Here is a 20,382-nt window from a genome sequence, read left to right on the forward strand (position 1 = left end):
CGAGTTTGAGGCTAACTTGGGGTGCATGGAAACCATGGCTCAAAAAAAATGAAATTAAAGAAATTGTCAAGTAGTTTAGGATGGAGGGGATGGGCATTCTGGCTTGAGGAGAAGATAGGGAAAAGTAGCACGATCTTTTTAGGGAGATGCAACATGCATCAGTGATGCTAAGTGTGAACACAAGGATATGTGGCAGCAGATGCGGCTGCATAAGTAGGAGGAGGACTGACATCTGTGCATGAAGCAGATGATATATGATTATGGAGGGCTTCTACACAGGGTATTGACTTCATTCTGGCTCGCACGTTAGGTGGCCTAAGGTCAAGTGTGGAAGAACAGTCAGGTGGTACTAGTGCCCAGAGATAGAGACCAGTTGTATTTGGTGAAGACCACAGGGAGCAGCGCTGAGATGGAACCCAGGCTGAATTCCAGAGCTATTTTGATACCTCACATGTGTCCTTCCACACCCTTTCACCTATTTTCGGCATGCAATATGAGGCCTGGCATGTTTTTCCTTCCCATTGATGTTATTTTATGGTCCAGCTCTTTACCCCAGAAGCAGCTGTTAGGATGTTTAGGAATGGGGTCTCTGTTACTGACATCTCTGATCTACTTTTATAAGGACAAATAATCAAAGATCTTTAAGTTCTAGCTAGATGGTGGTGGCACAGACCTTTTATCCGGACACTGAGGAGGCAGAGGCAGGTGGATCTTTGAGTTTGAGGCCAGCCTGGACTACAAAAAGAGTTCCAGGACCTCACATCACATATCAAAACCCTGTCTTGTACCCCATCCCTTACCCCCCAAAGAAAGAAAAAAGAAAAAGGAAAGAAAAGATAATAAAGAAAAGCTATCTTCAGGTGTAAGGTAATTTGGCTTTCTGAACTTATTTGTTCCCATGTATAAATCCTTTAGTTAAGAACACAATGCTGGGGCTGGAGTGATGGCTCAGCGGTTAAGAGCACCAGTTGCCCTTTCAGAGGTCTTGAGTTCAATTCCCAGCAACCACTCGGTGGCTCGCAATCATCATTAATGGGATCCGATGCCCTCCTCTTGTGTGCCTGACTGAAGAAAGCAACAGTGTACTCACATACATAAAATAAAGACATGGGTGGGGGAAGCCATAGAATACTGGGTGAGGAAAAATGTCCACAGCAGATGTCAAAGGGTAATTTGTGAGATTAATTCTCCCCCTGCACTGTGATTTCTGGGGATACAACTCTGGTCATCGGATTTGCATGGCAACTGCTTTTAACCAATTGAGCCATCTCTTTCAAGCACTTAAAAGGGTTAAGATGTCGGAGGTGGTAATGCATACCTTTTATCCCAGCACTCAGAAGGCATAGTCAGGCAGTCCTCTGTGTTTGAGGCCAGCACGGCATAGAGAGCTCCAAGCCAGCCAAGACTATATAGTGAGACTCTGTCTCAAAATACAAATAAAAATAGGTTAAGATGGTCTGGCAAAATGGCTCAGGTAGTAAAGGCCCTGGGATACACATGGTGAAGGGAGAGAACCAAATTCCCAAAGTTGTCCTCTGTCTTCCACAAGCATACTATGGCATGTGTCCCTTTGCCCTTATAAATAAATATGTAGATGTAATTAAAATGGCCAAGCCAGGTGTAGTGGTTATTCTTGGTTGTCAACTTGACTATATCTGGAATGAACTACAATCCAGAATTGGAAGGCTCACCTGTGATCCAGATCTTGAGGCTGAGAGATACAAGTTTCTGACCTGGCTCTTGGCATGGAGATCTTGAGGCATAGTGGCTATGAATCCCAGGAGACTAAGGCAAGGGGATCTCTGAGTTCAAGGTCATCCATGGACAAAACAAGTCCTAGATCTGAGCATGGTGGTATGCACCTTTAATCTGGGGCACACCTGCTGGAGAGGTAAGGACATTGGAAGAAGGAAGATTTGCTCTTTCCCCGCTTGCATTTACTGGCCAGCACATCTGGAATTTACTAGCCTTGTGGGACTGAGCAACTACTAGATTCTTGGACTTCCCATTCTCAGCTAACCATTGTTGGGGAGTTGGACTACAGACTGTAAGTCATCATAACAAATTCCCTTACTATATAGCGACTACCAGTAAGTTCTGTGACTCTAGAAAATCCTGACTAATACACTAGGTATGGTGATACACCCCTTTAAACACTCAGGAAACCAAAGCAGGCTGATGACTATGAGTTCCAGGCCAGCCTGGTCTGCATAGTGAATTCTAGGACAGCCAGGGTTACACAGTGAGCTACTGCCTGAAAAAAAAAAAAAAAAAGTTTGTTTTAGGTGTGGAAAGATACTCAGCAGTTAATAGAGAGAACAAACTGTTCTTAAGAAGACCAGAGTTTGGAGGAACCAGGTTCTATTCTCAGGACCCTAAAGTGACTACTAAGCACCTGTAATTCCAGCCCTAAGAAGTGACACAGCCACATGCAAGTGAATTAAAAATACAACTACACCTTAAAAAATAATTTAAAAAATGGTTAAGTTTTTCTGTTTTTATTATTTTTATTTTTGTAAGTTTGCATGGCCCTCTCTGAAGAGACCATAAGATTGTGGGCTGATTCTTAGGCAATCAGACCAAAAGAATAAGCATTCAAATTCCCAAGATGCTCTGAAAATTAGAAGTTAGAAATACACCAAAGATAGACCCGGACATAAAGTTCACAGTGGTTTTTAAAGCTAGAATTCAAGTTTGGCTATTCAATCTTAATTTTGTAAGTGGATTAATTTCCGGCCACAACATAAAAGAGGCAGATGTACAATTAAAGTATTATAGCAGTCATACAATAAAGAATGGAGAAGTAAGCTCTTGGTAGAAAATTCCTTCTTGTTGCCAGTAAATAGGACCACCTGCGTGTGTTTCAGACTCTTCACTTAAGGGCTATCCAAATTAATTGCTAGGAATGCTAAATAGCTTTTGGGAAAATCAGCAAGGGTCATACAGCTGAAGTATCTGCTTGTCCTCACATTGAGGATTGCTGGACATTACATCAGAACCCAGAACGCTGCGTTGTGAGGTTTTGTTGTTGTTGTTTTGGATTTTTTTTTTTAATTATTTTTTAATCTCATTTCACGGAAGCTAGCCTCTTAGCAGTCTTTTTTTTGTTGGGATTTGAGAGTGGGGGATTGGACAGGGAGAAGAATGGGAAGAAGTATCTCAGTTATTTTTTCCATCTGAAAAGGAAAAATTTTCTTTTGAAGCTGTGCAAACTAGAACCATTTCTGGGCAAGGCCTCCCGAAGTTGTAAATTGCATGGCTGCGCTTTTCAAAATAACAACTGATTGTTCTCTTAATGATTGATTCAGAGGAAAAAAAATGACCTCAAATTACTGAATTTTAAAAAAAGGAACTATTTAAATTTTTTTTATCTACATATGTATTTGTATTTTTAAAAAATCATGTGTACGTGTGTGTGCATTCGCGTGCACGTGTTCATGAAGGCTGGAGGAGTTGGATCCCGTGGAGCTGGAGCTACACAGACGGTCGTGAGGCACCATGTGGGTGCTGGGAATGGAGTTCTGGACCTCTGGAAAAGCAGTTCATGCTCTTAACCACTGAGCCATCTCTTCAATGCCACCGTTGCCCCTGCCCCCTTTTGAAACACTCATTGTGTAGCCCAGGCTTACCTGAAACCAGGTTAGTTACCATTGAACTCTCACAGCCTGTCTTTGTCTTCTGTGTGTAGGGACTAAAGGCACACACCATAGTTCAGGCTAGCCTGGAACCCCTTCTGTTGTCGCCTCAGCCTGTAGTGTGGCTGGGCTGCAGTCACTCTACTGGACCTAACTATGTAAGGTTTCTCGGGAGATAATTCATGTTGTTTTTCTGTGTTGGGCTCCTTTGTTTCAGTTTAACAGCAGACAGGCGACATTTGCTATTTTGTTGGCATGCATTTATATCTTTTGAGACAACATCTTACAGTGTTCCAGGGCTGGCCTGTAACTCACTAGAAGGCCAGGCTGGCCTTGAACTTGCAATTAGATTGCTACCTCTTTGTCCTCTAATCCTTCTTAGCATACTGGCAAGATTTAAAATGTAGAGCTACTTTTAAAAATGCACAAAACAGAGATGAAAATGAAAGCACAAAAAATTCAACTGTTCAAAGTGGGTTATTTATTTTTGAGACTGGTTATGTCTGTGTAGACAAGGCTGGCTTCCAACTCTTTTCATAGTTAACAACCTTGAACTCCTGATCCTCTTGCCTCTGCCTTCTAAGTATTGGGATTACAGGTAGGTACTAACATTCTCTGTTTATTTTTAAATTTAACGTGGTTAATTAATTAATTTTGGTTTTCCTTTCTTTAAGATTTATTTATTTTTATTTATATGAGTACATACACTGGAGCTGCCTTCAGACACACCAGAAGAGGACATCAGATCCCATTACAGATGGTTGTAAGCCACCATGTGGTTGCTGGGAATTGAACTCAGGACCTCTGGAAGAGCAGTCAGTGCTCTTAACCGCTGAGCCACCTCTCCAGCTCAAGACTTTCCTTCTTAAAGAGCCAAACCAGCCAGCTGGGTATGGTGGCATATACTTTTATTCCCAGCACTTGGGAGACAGAGGTAGTTGGAGTTGGAGGCTAGCCTGGTCTACAGAATGAGTTCTAGGACAGCCAGGGCTACACAGAAAGAACAGGTCTGAGAGAAAAAAAAAAGTGCCCAAACAACATCAAACAATGTGTTCCTTAAGACATTAAAATTTCACATATATAGCTGAAATATGTACAGCAGCAAAAGATTTCTAGAGCACCGAAGTTTGTTACCTTGCTTTAATCTCTTTTTCTTAATCACAAAGCGAAAGGTACAGGCCTTTTATTTTTCATAATCTTTCAGCAGTGCTAGAAAAATCTGCACTTGTTTTGGTGAGGTAGTTTTGGAAATAAGTCTATTAGCATATGTTGACATTATGCAAATGGAACATGAACGCTGAAGTAGCGTTGGTCTATCCAGCAGAGGAAATTGTACATTCAGATAAAGTAGATCTTGAATAACAAAAAGCTCTTTTTCTAGAGCCCCTTGTTGAACGTTCAGTTAGACCAACCAATTGTTCTTCTACATCTGGTTGTTCATAAAAGCCAAACCTGCCACTTGAATGGTCCATTCTACTGTCAAGTGTTTACCATGGACAGGAAGGCTCAAGCCTAAAAAAAAAAAAAAAAAAAAAAAAGGCTCATCCGAGCCACCCAGAAAGAGCAACAACAAAAGTACCTAGCACCTGTGCTATTGTCTGTCTGTCTTCTAGTACAATGTGTCCCCACGCCTATTCTATTCGTTCCTCTGCTAGTTTCTTTCCACCCCTTAGGGAGGCTTCTCAGTGTCATATGATCACCCCTCTCCACTGAAATCACAGGAGGAGAGTCAGGATCAAAATTAAAAGGATAGCACCTGTTTTCAGACATTTAGATTCTGGGCTGGAGAGCCCTGGAAGCTCCTTTGGATTCACTTATTCTTCGTTTGAAGTAGTGGGAGGCAGATTAGTGGACCAGCAAGCATGACTCACTTCAGGGCTCTGCAATACAAGTCTGGTTGCAAGTAAATATACCATGGTTCTCTTTTTGAAGGAAGAGTTTGCTCCCACTTGAGAAGAGTCGGGAAGAGAACTGAGCAGACAATAGCCTCTTATCCACAATCACAGAAAATAGTACCACAGGCACAGAGCCGTAAGACTCAAGTCTTGATTTTGAGATCCAGAGCTCTTCAGTGGATTTAGTCCCCCTACCCCTACCCCTCTTTGTAAACAGTTTCTGGCTTAGACTGTTAACATCTTTTTTTTTTTTCTTTCTTTTTTTTTGACAACATTACATGGTAGACTTGGATTGGAAGGACAAATCAAGGTTTTGACTTCTCACTTTTTTTTTGTTCTCTTTTTGAACAGGATTCCACATTAAAATCCAGCCTAATCTGGAACTCATTTATGTAGCCCTAAATGGAGACAGGGGGATCACCTCAACCTCCCAAGTGCTGGGATTCCAGGACCGAGGGACCACGATCAGGTTCAGTGTTGCTTTCATTTTTATGCGCTGTATCATAGAGGTTATAGATCAAGAAAGCAAGCTATGACTGAAGAGGGAGGCTGACCTAACCTTTGAGTCCTGACATCTATTTTTTTCACAGCTTTAAAGACTCCTGGCAGCCAAGAGGAAAAGTCCTCCCCCTGGGCAGAGCTCTGGAGGGTGCCTTCCCTGAGGCCCCCTTGGCTTTTGTTTTGCAGAAAGTTACCTTTCCTAATGTAGCTACTGGGCTTTAGAAGTTACAGCTGTGTTGTTTTTCCCTCCCTGTTTTCACTGTTGTTTTTCCAGCCGGCCACTGTTTTCATCACAGCAGCCACCAAATAAGAAACTGTCACTTCCCAAGCTCACTGTCTATGTTGGCTATACTACCACAAACTAGTTTGGTTTTCTTTAATGTTCTTCCAAGTAGGACCCCCCCCCCAAAAAAAAAAAAACCTGGGGGAGGCCAGTGGGGTGGTTCAGCGGGCAAAGGGGCTTGCTGTGTTCAATCCCAAAATGTGGAGAGAATTCCACAAAGTTTTCCTTTGACTTCCACACGCATAAGGTCATATGCACTGTGGCATGCTTGCCTCCTGTGCCCCCCCCATAACAATAATGAGTACATTAAAATGCTTTAGGAAGTTTTTTTTTCTTTCTTTCTGGGAGGTTTCTTTATTCCGGGTGGTTACCGAATCCAAGGGACTCTAGAATAGCATCCCCATGCATCTGGAGAGCCTGGGGTGCTGTGCCAATGTATTTTGTTCAGCTTCATTTATCCTTCGGGACAATCTTCCAGTGACTGCAACTGGGTACACTCTCCAGCGCTCATGGTATTACTGCAAAAAGTACGGTTTAAAGAACAGACTTCTGGGGGATGCTACAAGGGCTAGGAAACTGTAATGCAGTAAAAGGTGTTAGAGTAGCACAGGTTGGAATTAGAATGGAAGCAGTTGCTGTATTTTACAAAGGGCTCCAAATTTCAAATTGCTGCATTACAAAAAATAAAAAAGGGGGAAAAAGGAAAAGAAAGAATAACTAGAAGAAAAAAATTGAAAGGAGCACAAAAAGCACCACGTTCTCCACAATGCCCAGTTCCAGCCTCCAAGGTCAGAGCCCCTTTAGTTTGAGCTTTTCTTTCCACACAATAGAGTCAGATGGTCTTCATTAAATAATCTTCAGTATTATTCTTAAGCAGCATTTTGGGTCTATCTAAGCAGACTTGAAATTCCTTTGAGGGCAAAGATTTTGTCTTTTTCATTTTATGTTTGCCACAGTGCCTTGAATATAGAGATTTTAGTAAATGCTAATTTATTGGCTTAAGAAGCTATGCTAGAAGGTACTATTATTATTGGAGGTTTTCTTCCTGGGTTACATGAGCCTCACAATCCATTTTTTTTTCATAGCAGCATGACGACTCCTCTTTCAGACGAGGGAACCTCAGACCAGTTTTCTGAGTCAAATAGCCGTCGCACTGTGACACTGGCCTGATATTTAACGAGTTTTACTTAGTTAACTCTCATGCACTAATCAAGAAGGCCTAAACATCTGCTAGTAGAATCTGAGATACCTGTTCTTAATGTGAAAAAGCTGAGTGGTGGTCGAGGGGCTTGCCAGGTATATCACATGAAAAGGCAAGGGCAACCAATCCAGGAGAGTTTGTGTGGTGAACTTCCTTTCTACTACCTGTGATTCTGTGGGGCAGAAGAAATTAACAATACTATCAACTTTCTCTGCACTCATAATCCATAGTTCATAGTTCGTTTGGCGATTTCAAGAAATTGAAGCAGCTTTTGAGGATTTGTTCTTTATTTCTTATTTCACCAAGGGGCTAGACAGCAAACAGTTTTACACAAGCTCTCTAATTTTCCTTAGATCAACGGGTTTTGAAACAGAAAGGCTCTAAGAGTCCCCAGTGACCTGTAATAATCACTTAGTGATGTGATGAGCTATCATAAAAATTTCTAGGAACAAGGCAGGAGATGTAAATTAATAACAATATGACAACAAATGTCTGAACTTGAACTAAGAGGATCCTAAGAGCTAGCTGTATTTTCAAAGGAAGGCAATTCGAAATTCAATGTAGATGAATGGTTAAGGCAGAAGGCAAATAAAACATTTGCCTTAAGCTCAGCAGCGTTCGCAGACCTTGATTCTGACGAAACAAAGTCACAATTCAGAACCAGGAATTTTGAGGAAAACGAATCCTTTTTAACATTTCTGTGGTTGCTTTTGGAATGTAAACTCCTAGCAGGTCCCTGAACAACTGAGCATTTACCCGGTTACTCTCCCGAATCTCACAAACGATTTTGAATTTTCGGGCTGTAGGGTTCAAATCGAACACGTTTGGGTTCACTCAGCTCATGTAGAATACCCGTTTTTCTAATCAAAGTACTTAATTCATGGGTGGAGTCTGAATCAAAAAGCATTCAAATCGGAACCGGCTCCACCATCGTTTTGAACAGCTCTGTTTCTGAAACGCAAATATTCGCGTTTACTTGCTTAGAACTAACATGTTGGCCGTGTAAACTACCCATTTTATTTCGAATGGAGTTAATTAAACTTTTCTAGACGCTCTGACATTCCAACTAACATCGACATCATTGACCAGGTACGTAGTAGAGTCCTACTTTAGCGCTTACGGGGGGGGGGGGTGGATATGTAATCGACGGGCATTTTTTGCCCTTCCGCCTTGCTCTTAAAAACTTGCAGGCTTTTACCCCACAGGGTGCCCTAATCCCGGAGTTGCCTAGACCGGGTTGTCGCATGCGCTCTCTATAGTCATGTTTGTCGCAATAGACCTTGGGCGGAAGGTTACGTAAGAGCAAGTGACTTTGATTACAGGCGTTTTGTCGGTAGTCTCGTTACGCGCTACCTCCGCGGGGCACTTGATTGTAACAGAAAGTAGTTCCGGCCTGTGTTGTTTCGGTCGAGGAGCCGTCGCCGCCATTTCAAGACAGTGAGAGGTAGATGTCTAACAGGAGTTCTTAAGGTTCGAGTTCAGTATATTCTGCCGCCCCCTAAGCCTTCCAAAACACTGATAAGGCTGCTGCCCCTTTTCTGCTACCTCTAGAAACATTCTTGTTAGTAGTGGCGGCAGTAGAAGTTAATTATCCCCCTTGTTCTATCTCAAGAAGCTCCAGATGGCGTCTTCCGTGGGCAACGTGGCCGACAGCACAGGTACCAGTGTCCCATTCTACTTTGGCAGACGTCCCTTTGGGGGACTGGCGCCGTCTTTTATCTCTCATCACTTCCTTCTAACCATCCCCATTACATCAGTGGCATTACTGAGCTCTCTTGAGTTCTACTGCTATCTGATCGGGTTTGGTGCTGCCGTCCGTTCCGTGAACGTTCCGTAGTTGCTTGCTTGCATTTTGCTTGCTTTGGGCTTTCTCGTTGCTGTATCCCATCCCTGTTCTAGCCTTCTCTCTCGGGACGATTCTACAGCACACGTGCGCGCTTAGTATGTCTTGGAACGGGCTGCATTGGAATCCCTGCTCTTTCCGTCCCCTTCGCAACTGCTTTCTTCCTCAATTTCAGCTCGTCGCTCCCTCCCGTACACTTCCACCTCCTCCCCAAAGCCCCTCTCCCTTGGCCACATTTGGTTCCCCTCTGCCAGTCTGGGGCGGGGATGCTATTTCGGTGTAATCCTAGCCTCACTTTGCATCAGGCAACGACTAGCGAAAGCTCCTCGATGTGCTTCCAAGTAGCATCAAGAAGAGCTACTTGAGCCCGCACCCCGCCGGGGCAGCGCCTTCTGGTGTTTTTGGGTTGAGCGGCCCCGATTTAGGTTGGAAATTTCCAGGGGCTCTCTAAGCTGTCACCCTATTGCACTCGCTGCCCCAGTCCTGAGTTTCCTACCCCGTCAACCCTCCCGGCTTGTTGCAACCACACCCTTCCTCTGGGAGCGGGCCAGCCCGACGGTCGTTTCTTATCCTCAGGGAAGAAACCACCCTCGGTGCGTTGCTTGGCGTTGACCACCCTGCCCGCCCTCCTAATTCTCTCTTTGTGTTACTTTCTCAATGTATTCCTCCGCCGCAGCCTCTGGGTTTTCATCCCCATTCTTTAGCTCAGTATCTCTTTATTCATAGGGTGTGCTTTTCTTTTCTTTTCTTTTCTTTCTTTCTTTTTTTTTTTTTAAGTTTCCATCCTTGCTTGAAGAGTTTGTAAAGCAACTGGAGTGTAGCTGCACCCTGCAAAGCTGTTGCCCCTTTTCGACGATTCATTCCCAACCCTTTGCTACAGAAAATAAGGAAACAACCAAATTGTAGGAGTGTCCTTCAACTGCCTTTCCAGATTGAGGCTATTTGGGGCGGGAGGGAGTGGGGTACCAGGCTGTGGCTCTAAGGTTCCCAAGAGGTTGTTGTTTTTTATTGTTTCGCAGTGTCTAGGTTTTAGTTGCTAATTTTGAACATTGAACGATAAGTAGATGACTCTAAAATAGTATCTCATCCATAATTGACTGGAATGGGGTCAATAATAGCCCGGTCTCCACCTTCCCATTTTCCCAGAGTGATTTTAAAAAATTTAACATTCTGTGTTAGGTTTTTGTAAGAGCTTGCTCTTTTCTGACTGTTAACTTTATTTGAAGAAACGGTCATTTCCAGTATAAAAGAGCAGACTTGAAAAGTGACAGGTAAATGTACTAAATTTAGGAGCTAGTTGTTGTCTAAAATATAATTTTCAAGTTGATCTTCTGGCTCCAACCTCAGATTTGGACACAAATCTTTCTGGTCTTTGTTTTTTTGTGGTTAGCTGTGCATTCTGTTAGGAAATTGCTCTGGTATGGGATTTCTTGGCTCAAATTTGAGCTTGTCCCCATGACCTTGGTTAAAATTAAGTACTAGGTCTGTGGTTTCTCATTCTTATCATCTAGACTAGAGAGTGTTATCCTTGATTTCCTAATGTGATAAATTTTTACAGCTGAGCCTTAGGCATGCACCTGAATTTTGGCTTTTATTATGTTAATTAAACCAAGCCCCTCAGAACAAAAGCATTTTTTATTATGGTATATTTTATCCCGTGTTTTATAGTGCAGCATTTTAAAGCTATTCCAATTATAGATTGTTGCCTGGTTATTGAATAGAGTTGTTTTCAATGTCTTAATCTTCAGTTAGAGCCATGAACACAGCAGAAAATGTAAGGCAGTGTGGGTGGGATTTAGCTAATTCTGTCTCAGTGTGAGTCCTCTCCAGTAAAGGAACAACATTTGGATCTTTGTTTAAAATGTTTGGGGAACCCATTAAAAAGCTTTAGCCCCTGACTGGGAACTTATCTTGTTTATCAGCTGCTTTAAAAGTAGCTCTTTGACTTTGACCCATTTTTTTTTTTTTTTTTTTTTTTTGTTGTTTTTTGTTTTTTGTTTTTCCCCCTTAGGCTGGCTCTTAAAAAAAAAAAAAAAAAAAAAAAGGAAAGAAAGAAAAGAAAGAAAGCTGTAAAACTCACAAACTAAAGAGTTAAAAGAGACACCTGGTATCCCCACCCGCACTGAGAGAGTGTTAGAATACAATCCAGCTTGAAATTGAGCTGAAGTCTCCTTAGCACTAGGCTATTCTGACAATAAATTCTTGTAACTTTGGCAGACTTCATGTTTAATGTTTTGTGTCAGTATACTAAGTTTAGTGACTTTAGTGAATCTACCTATGATTTATAAGTACAAAATGTAAGAAGGGAATCTCATTTGGAAGTAAATATTACTATGGGGTTTAGAAAAGGGAGCATTAATAATGGGCAGATTTGAAAGAGATAAATTCTGTAGACTGGGGTTTTAAATAAAATGCAGAACACTCTAGTGCTTTACATAGTTTCAAGCATTTTCATCTTTAAGTTTAATTTACCATATTTTTACATTTTTTTGGTTTGCATTTCTAACTTTTTGTTTTCCCCCCTCCTTCCCTCAAATGTTTTGATGATTCTCCAGAACCAACGAAACGTATGCTTTCCTTCCAAGGGTTAGCTGAGTTGGCACATCGAGAATATCAGGCAGGAGATTTTGAGGCAGCTGAGAGACACTGCATGCAGCTCTGGAGACAAGAGCCTGACAATACTGGTGTTCTTTTATTACTTTCATCTATACACTTCCAGTGTCGAAGGCTGGACAGGTAGGAGATGTTGGGGTAACCTGCCTCTTGGTGCTGAGCTTAACAAATGATAAATATTTGAACTTCAGAGATTTTCAGTGCTGGGTTTCATATGAGCCACCAATGCATATGTGTTCTTTCGATCATGTTTGATATGCCTAGCTGCTAGTCCCCCCCCTCACCCCCCGTTTTGTGGGGGTGAGTATATTATCAGTAGTATGACTATGGTCTTCTCCCCCAGATTCTATCACTTGGAGATATTCTTTTCAGGTAATTATTCTTAGTGTACATCTGAGCATCCAGACCTGTTAGCTTGAGGGACTCGTAGGAGGGGGATATGTACCTCAGATTGGAAATACCCTCATTAAATTGTTGTTGCTTTTAGCTAATTAATTGAATTAATCAAAAGAGAAGAATTTGTGCCGTGGATCTTCTAGTAAACTATCATTTGGGCACACTTAGGCATTTGAAGATGTGTGTCTTTAAATCTTGCCAACAAATGGAAAATGAGACTCTTCTGTGCACTTTTTATTTTTAATCTTAATGATCGTGTTATACAATGGCAGTTTGGTAATAGATTCTAATAAGAATTTTCTTACATAAGAATCGGCTTTCTTATATCAAATCTGGATACTCTCACCTTAGGAAAGTTTTCATTTTCAAACTTTTTTTCTGTTGGGTGCTAGTTAAAGGATAATGTCTCACGACACAGGATTTTCGGGAACTGTTTCAGTTGCATATGACCATGCCTCTTTTTCTCTAACATGCATATCCATGCATCAACACTTTCCATTTTTTCAGATCTGCTCACTTTAGCACCTTGGCAATTAAACAGAATCCCCTTCTAGCAGAAGCCTATTCGAATTTGGGAAATGTGTACAAGGAAAGAGGGCAGTTGCAGGAAGCGATTGAGCATTATCGACATGCTTTGCGGCTCAAGCCTGATTTCATTGATGGTTATATTAACCTGGCAGCAGCCTTGGTAGCAGCAGGTGACATGGAGGGAGCAGTGCAAGCATATGTCTCTGCTCTTCAGTACAATCCTGTAAGTAAATGTTTATTAGCTGTTTTCCCTTCACAGCAATCCAGAAAACAAGCATCGTTTGCTATTTCAGAAAGTCAAGGGTTGAGAGAGTTGTTTATGTACTTGAAATGATGAAATTGCTTTGACTTGGTCTGCATGATATAAAAAAAATCTATTTAGAAAGTTAAAAAGCATAACCATTATTTTTATTTAAAAAATTCCATCAATTTTTTTTGTAATGCTAGCTTAAAGCTTAAGACACATGATATTTGTGTGTGTGTGTGTGTGTGTGCGCGCGCGTGCATGTGCGTGCATGTGCGCTGTTTTAATGAACTTTGGGTAAATTCTGATTGATGTTTATAGCAGTTGATTTTTAAGGAATGATGGATTAAAGGTCTTAGTCTATAATATAAAAAAAAATTAAAGGTGCTAGTATATTAGTGACAGGGAAACTAGACTTCAAAACATTCTTAGTACTCCCCACCTAATGTAGTTACAAGTAGTAGAATTAAGGCAGTTGCAGATCTACACCAGTCTTTGAATTAGTTCTTCAATTCTCTTAAGTTGCATGTGTTTTCGGAGAACAAGTATTAGTCTGTGAAAGATCAAAATATAGTGTATGAAACAAAGAAAAATTTAAGAAAGCTACAAAGATGTAAAACTTGCCCAGGAAACTGTTGATGAAGCGAAAGTGGCTGTAGACTTTTAATAGGTAAGTGGTAGGTCTTGGCAGCAGCAGCATAAACGAGCTAAGTTGACATTGAGTATGGAATCGCCCTGGACGTGCTTAATGATTAAGTGGTACAACTACCATTATTGAAAGTCTACAAGCTCAGACTGAGTCTTTACCATGATCCTTTGGTGAGGATGGCATTATTTCTAATTTTGCCAATAATAACCCCAATAATAGACTTTGGGTTATGTAACTTTCTTGATCAGCTAACTAGCTAGCTAGAAATGGTGACGTAGATGTTGAAACTTGAAGTTGAATTATCAAAGCAAATGCTGACATGAATAAAAAATGAAAGCTAAAAAGAAACTTCTTCGTCCCAAGGCAACCAGCTGGTGAGCACAGCCTGGAAACCATTAGCCTGTCTCTTGATTCCAATTTTATTGTTTAGGGAACTGAAGCTTATTTTAGTTTGCCAATGCTCTGATCATTTTTCATCTTATTATCTTTTTAGCAATTATTTTTAAAATTAATGTTGAAAATAAAATTTTATTTTAATTTCAAAAATGATAAAAATCACTCTGAAATGGCTGTTTAACTTTATAGATGTTCTTTGATTGGTATAGAGTTTGAGTCAGGGCAAGTTCTCCTTTTAATAGCTACATGGTGCTTTTGTTTGTGAGTACATTATAATAAATGCTTTTTATTCATTGCTTTTTAATCTAGGGAGAAATTGCATAGACTTGGAGATAATGAAAGTAATTTCTTGTGTGTTCTTTCAAATATTCAGTGTATATTTGAAATTAGAGTGTATTTGTAATTTTTCGTTTTAGACAGCTAACCTTGAATGTGCTGCCTGTGGGACTTGGACTTGATTCTTAAGGCATAAGCCTTTCTCTTGTGTGCCCAGTTGTCACAGGATAGTACTTTCTTTTCCTTTAGTAATCAGGGTTTTGTTTATCCTTTACTTGTTGACTGTGTAAGCGTTAGCTTTGCTCTTTTTGCATAGTTGTAATCTTAGTTAACTTTATTTTGAGAGGAAATCTCATGTAGGCCAGGTTGGCCTCCAACTTAATTAAGTAGATGAGGATGACCTTGAACAACTTATTTTCCTGCCCTTGCTTCCCCAGTGCTGCGATTATAGAGTGTACCGCTATGCCCAGTTTGTGTGGTACTGTGGATAGAACCCAGGACTTTGTTGTACAGTAGATAAGTACTTATCCATCCGGGCTAGATCCCCAGGGCCCTGGCTCAGGTTTTTTACTTGCCTGTCTGTGTAGTAGAGCAGTTAACTTTGCTGACAATATAATACAGGATTATTTTGAGAAGGGAAAATTAAAATGAGAAACAAAGCCATGCTACTTTTAAAATAAATGTTGTATATATTTGTGCTGTATGAGTTGTTACTCTGGCATTGGATGGAATTGGTGGTGCTGTTTGCGGTCTGAAAATTAGTTAAACTCCGGTTATTTTGGTTTGGTAGCAGTGAAAAATTAAAATGTCAGGCTCAATTTTACTGGTTTTTAGGAGTGCTTCTCTTGTAAATTTATAGATGCACCAATGTGAAAGTTAGTTTATGACTTGATTATAGAACTTAGAGCTGTTTCATATTATTTTATATTTGGAGCTGTCTTGCATAATGTTCTATGGCTTAACACATTTGCTGAAACTTTAGCCTGTCATATTTTAAGGTGCTGTTTTTTTCTGGTGTTCTCTTAGAATTGCCCATACTCGGCAATTTCTTTACAAATTATGCATACAATTCTCCTTTGTGTGATGGCTGTGAGCCTGAATTGCTGTTGCTAAGTGTGTAAGCTGTTGAGTAGCTGTTTCTGCTTTGATGGTAGATAACTGTCCTGAGAGCGCATGCCACCGTCAATTACAAGGATCCTGTTGGTTTTGTTGCTGTGAGAGTCCTAGCTAGCTAGCTGAATGAGAGAAATCCTTTCACTTCTACTTCTTGCCACTCTGCTTTTTGTTAAGGTTGTTTGGCAAGGGTCACATTTAAATATTCAAGTGCTGATTGTTGTGTAGAAAACTTGGTGAGGAACTGGAGGGGTTATCATGTGAGACAGACCTGACCCATAACGGAGAAAAAAAGATGTACACTCCTTGGGTGATTATTGTTGGAGAGTATTAATCAGAAGATTCCCTTGAGAGGCCGCTAAGAACCTAAGCATTCTGTAGGAAGGTAAACAGCAAGTAGACTCACCAGGCTGAAGTGCTGAGTCAAGTAGTAACAAGAAGTGAGTGTAGTAGAGCAGAGTCAATTGGAAGATTTCAAAAGAATAGAGGCTGTAGAGTTTGAATTTAATTTGAGAGGCAGTTGAGAAGCACTGTAGGTTTTTATCGGCCTGGCTTTCCTCAATGTGCACGTATGTAGAGGGATGGTAAGGGGGTCCAGAGGTGGACCGACCATTAAGAGGAAAATCGGGAAGCAGTTATACTAGGGAGGGATATGTTATACAGGGACACCTTATTTCTTGTTCTTTGCCCTTAATCATACTGTTTTTCCTTGTTTTTGATGCCCTATTCCTTTGTTAAGTCTCAGTTATGAAGACCTAGCCTAAATTTCTCCTTTGAATGTGTATTTTTTTTGGTATTACATATATTATTAAATCAAGGTTTTCATGAAAGTTATTAACTAGGGATGGGCAAATGAGCCAGGTTTAAGCAAAGTAATTCTCTTAGCAGATACTATTTTGATTTGACAGATAAAGCCGAATCTGATTTGGGGTTATGAATGGAATTTCTTTTGAGATTTGTAACTTTATTGTATTTTATGGACACTGAGTATTTATTACATGTATGCACATGAATGCATGTCTAGATTTGGCTTTCATGGTTATGTCTATTTTGGTTTTTAAAATACTGTTATATGTATGTGTGCTGTATCTTTGAACATGACTGTAGTCTTCTTGGAGGCTGGAAAGAGGGAGGTATTAGATAACATGGAATTATAGGCACTTTACAGCTGCCTTATATGGCTGCTAAGAATTGAACTCAGTGCTCTGGAAGAGCATGTCCTCTTAACCACTGAGCCATCTCCCAGACCTGTTTTGCTGTTTGAGACTACTCTCAGTGTAAGCTGGCCTTGAACTGATTATATAACTGAGAATGACCTTGAATTTGTTATTATCTAACTCTTCCAAGTGCTGGGCTTATTGACCAGTGCCCCCATGCCAGCTGAAAGAGTTAGTTGATTTGTTTGTATTTGTGATACTAGGGATTGGACTCAGGACCTCGCATACCAGGCAGGTGTTCTGCCATGATGCTCTGCTCTTTTACTTAATAGGATATGATTTGCCTTTTCCTAAAGTGGACTTACTATTTTACAGTAACCTTGAAGACATTTATATTCTCATCTTTTTACAGCTCTGGAGAGCAAACATAGGGCCTTTGGCATATGAGTTAGCTTTTTAACAATTGACCTACACTGCTAGTCCATAAGATAATATATGTTAGTTGTAGTATGCTGTGATGAATGTAGATGATATTCCATCTAAGAGTTTATAGAAAATAACTGGTAAAATTATGTAACGGGTAAAAATATATAGATGGGGCTGGAGAGATGACTTAGTGGTTAAGAGCACTGACTGCTCTTTCAGAGGTCCTGAGTTCAATTCCCAGCACCCACATGGTGGCTCACAGCCATCTGTAATGAGATGTGATGCCCTCTTCTGGTGTGTCTGAAAACAGCTACAGTGTACTCACATAAAAAATTGATAAGTAAATCTTGTCACTTAGTTATTGTGATTCTGAAATTTATGGCTCAGAACAGCCATAGAAATTGGGGAAAGTCTAAAGATGCTTATCATCCACTAAGGAGTAGAAGTAGCTTGTGTAAACACATGGGATTGGATATTTAAACATAGCCTGACAAACAAAGGGTTACCTTTAAGGTTCAAAGAAGGAAACCTACACAAAGTAGATAGCATAATTATAACATTCATTATTTCTCAATACAAAATTGCTTAGACAAAGTGCTTAGACTAATCACAGAAGATGAATAGTCTGTAATATGATTAATGGTATCCGTGAATTGTTTGCTTATTTTATTCATTCACTTATCTATTTATCTAGAGTCTGATTCTGTAGTGCAATCTGGCTGGGAACTCAATATGATAACACTTGGAGTGGGGGTAGGGATTTAAACTCATGATATTCCTGCTTTGGTTTCCCAAGTGCTGGGATTATAAGTGCATGCTACTGTACCTGGCACACATTGATGCTTTGTGGAATAATATCAGCCTGTGCTTAAGGTTGTGAGATAGGCCTACTCTTCCAAAGCAATTAAGGTGAATCATGGAATTGTCCCAGTTTAGCTAGCCATTACCTTATTGGCAGACTTCTTGGTTCATCCAGTACAGAAGAGAAACAGCTTTATTAGTAAAGCTAACTCATTCTGTAACCCATTATACAGTTCCTGGAAGAATACTATATGATAATTCTTTGGACTATTTGGTAAAATTTCACTTTGTAGAATTTAAGATTCTTTCACCCACATAACAGTTCGGGATGATAAACGTGCTTCATATTGCCATCGTCTCTGCTTGTTGTTGACTGAAAAATTCCACTGACAAAAGCAGACTTTGCAAATAAAAATTTAAGCTTACTTAGCGTGCCATACTGATGAACGACTGGTGAGTCAGAGCATTAGCAACACAATTGAGCTGCTAATAAAAAGCCGAGTCAACTGCTTTTCTTTATTCACCCACTCAGCTCTGATGGCACTTAATACTAATGAGTAATCTAGTGGCAGAAGTGAGGCTGTGGTTGGATGGTAATACTTCTGCCTAGGCATGAAATGAAGTCAAGGTTTCTAAATAAGCTAAAGAGCCAAAGGGTCAGTTTCTTGACAGGTAATCACTTGCTAAGTTGGAGCGCTGTTTTTCCTTGCTATGGAAAATTTCTGGTCCTTGATACAGGAGTATCATCACCTTGAATAAAATAGTTGAATAAATATTCAATCATTTTTTCCCCAAAGGGTGACGTTTGGAGAGGGAGAGAGGCTCTGAAAAGGTCTTGTAGTTTTGTGTTTGAAACTGATGTGAGGTTGGGAGAAGGGGATATCATCTGAAACGTAAATGCAGAGAATAGCCAATAAAAAAAGAAACTAATGAGGCCAAATGCATTAGAAAAAATGTTAGACAGTGGTGTCATATACAGATCTCTCAGCCAGAACTGGAGTAGCAGCTGATAGCAAACACATATCTGTGCAGCTAAAGATAGTATTCATACTAAGAAGAGAAACCAATTCTGTAAATAATGTCTTGTAAGTTCAAGTTACGTTTTTACTATTGAATTAATTTTGGGTTTTCTGGAAAATAGAAGATGAGGAGTTGTGGGCCTATGCTTAAGTTTGTCAAGTGCTGCTTTTAGTTGACATTAAAATGACAGAGTTAAATGCATAGGTGGGATATTTTTGATGAGGAAATATAATTAATGATACTGTCTCTGGGTTTCTAGGATTTGTACTGTGTTCGCAGTGACCTGGGGAACCTGCTCAAAGCCCTGGGTCGCTTGGAAGAAGCCAAGGTAGGTGTTTGCTAGAACACATTTAAGCAGTAGTTATGAAAACCTGTACCTTTTGCCAAGTCTTCAATTCTTCATTGAGCTATCTTCACAAAATAGTCCTATGAAACTGAGGAAAACTGTTGGCATGACTTGCCTCAGACTAGAGCAGGAGCAGGCTTTTGGCATAATCTATTCTAAATCTGGGGGTAAAGCAAGAATATGAGCATTGTGTGGAGCCTTTCTGCTGAGTTAGATCATCTTTAATAACAACGGGCTCCATCATGATCCTGTGTGGGAATCAATAACACTCCTTCAAATCTGAGGCTTGCCTGCTAGTGACAAGCAGAGTGCCTGTGATTTGGCTCAAGACGCCTATGATGCAGGTGCCATTGAAAACGCTGCTCTTCTAAGTCCTTTGTGGCTTGTAAGTGGAGAACAATTTCATCCAAATGTTACCCTGTAATACTGGCATTTAAAATTCTTATTTAACCTTCCTCCCTTCATCTTCCTCACCCCTTTACAGTGGAAGAAAGGCTGTTAAAATATTGCAAATTAATAATTGGAACATCCTGCCCCTCCCCACTTCCTCCCCAAATTCCTTTCCCCCTTTTCCCCAATCCTAGTTGTCTATCTTTTTTTTTCTTCCTCACTTCCTTTTCTTTTATTCCTCCCCACCCCCCACCTCCTTTAAAAAAAAAGAAAAAAAAAAAAAGGACAAAGCTGGTTTGTTTGGGAAATGGACTGATCGAAAGAAAACTTGCCGAAGTGGAAAGGTGGCTTTTAGCATTCTGTGTTTCCAAATAATGAATTTGAACACCAGGTTGGGTTAATTAAAGCTTTTGGTACAATTTACAATTAAATTTATAAATGCAGTTGTCTTGTTACAAGCCACCTTACGCAACCGCGCTGCAGGGGTGAGGAGTGGGGAGAAACCAGAATGCTTCTGAAACTCCCACCTGTTGCTCTGAGCCCCACGCGCATGCTAATGCGTGGAGTGTATGCGCAGCGTAGCTGTCTGTTTGCTCATCCAGGGAGGGAGAAAGCTTTTCAGCACCACCTAATATTAAAAAGGCACGAGTTTTAAGTGCATAACTTTAT

The 20,382-nt window shown here is 40.5% G+C and overlaps 1 protein-coding gene across 2 annotated transcripts in view; it reads left to right on the forward strand.

Moving 5' to 3' along the window:
• Positions 1 to 8,954: 8,954 nt before the first annotated feature.
• Positions 8,955 to 20,382, forward strand: part of OGT (O-linked N-acetylglucosamine (GlcNAc) transferase) — a 43,339-nt gene continuing 31,911 nt past the window's right edge. Inside the window, exons 1-4 of one of the 2 annotated variants that reach the window (XM_080909645.1) lie at positions 8,955 to 9,173; positions 11,914 to 12,094; positions 12,875 to 13,118; positions 19,237 to 19,305. In XM_080909645.1, the coding sequence (XP_080765771.1) occupies positions 9,137 to 9,173; positions 11,914 to 12,094; positions 12,875 to 13,118; positions 19,237 to 19,305 (531 nt within the window). In that variant the 5' untranslated portion in view covers positions 8,955 to 9,136. The remainder of the gene's footprint in view (positions 9,174 to 11,913; positions 12,095 to 12,874; positions 13,119 to 19,236; positions 19,306 to 20,382) is intronic. The other variant, XM_080909646.1, reaches the window with a different exon arrangement.

Source organism: Micromys minutus, assembly GCF_963924665.1.
Source record: "Micromys minutus genome assembly, chromosome: X".
NCBI classification, from domain to species: Eukaryota; Metazoa; Chordata; class Mammalia; order Rodentia; family Muridae; genus Micromys; species Micromys minutus.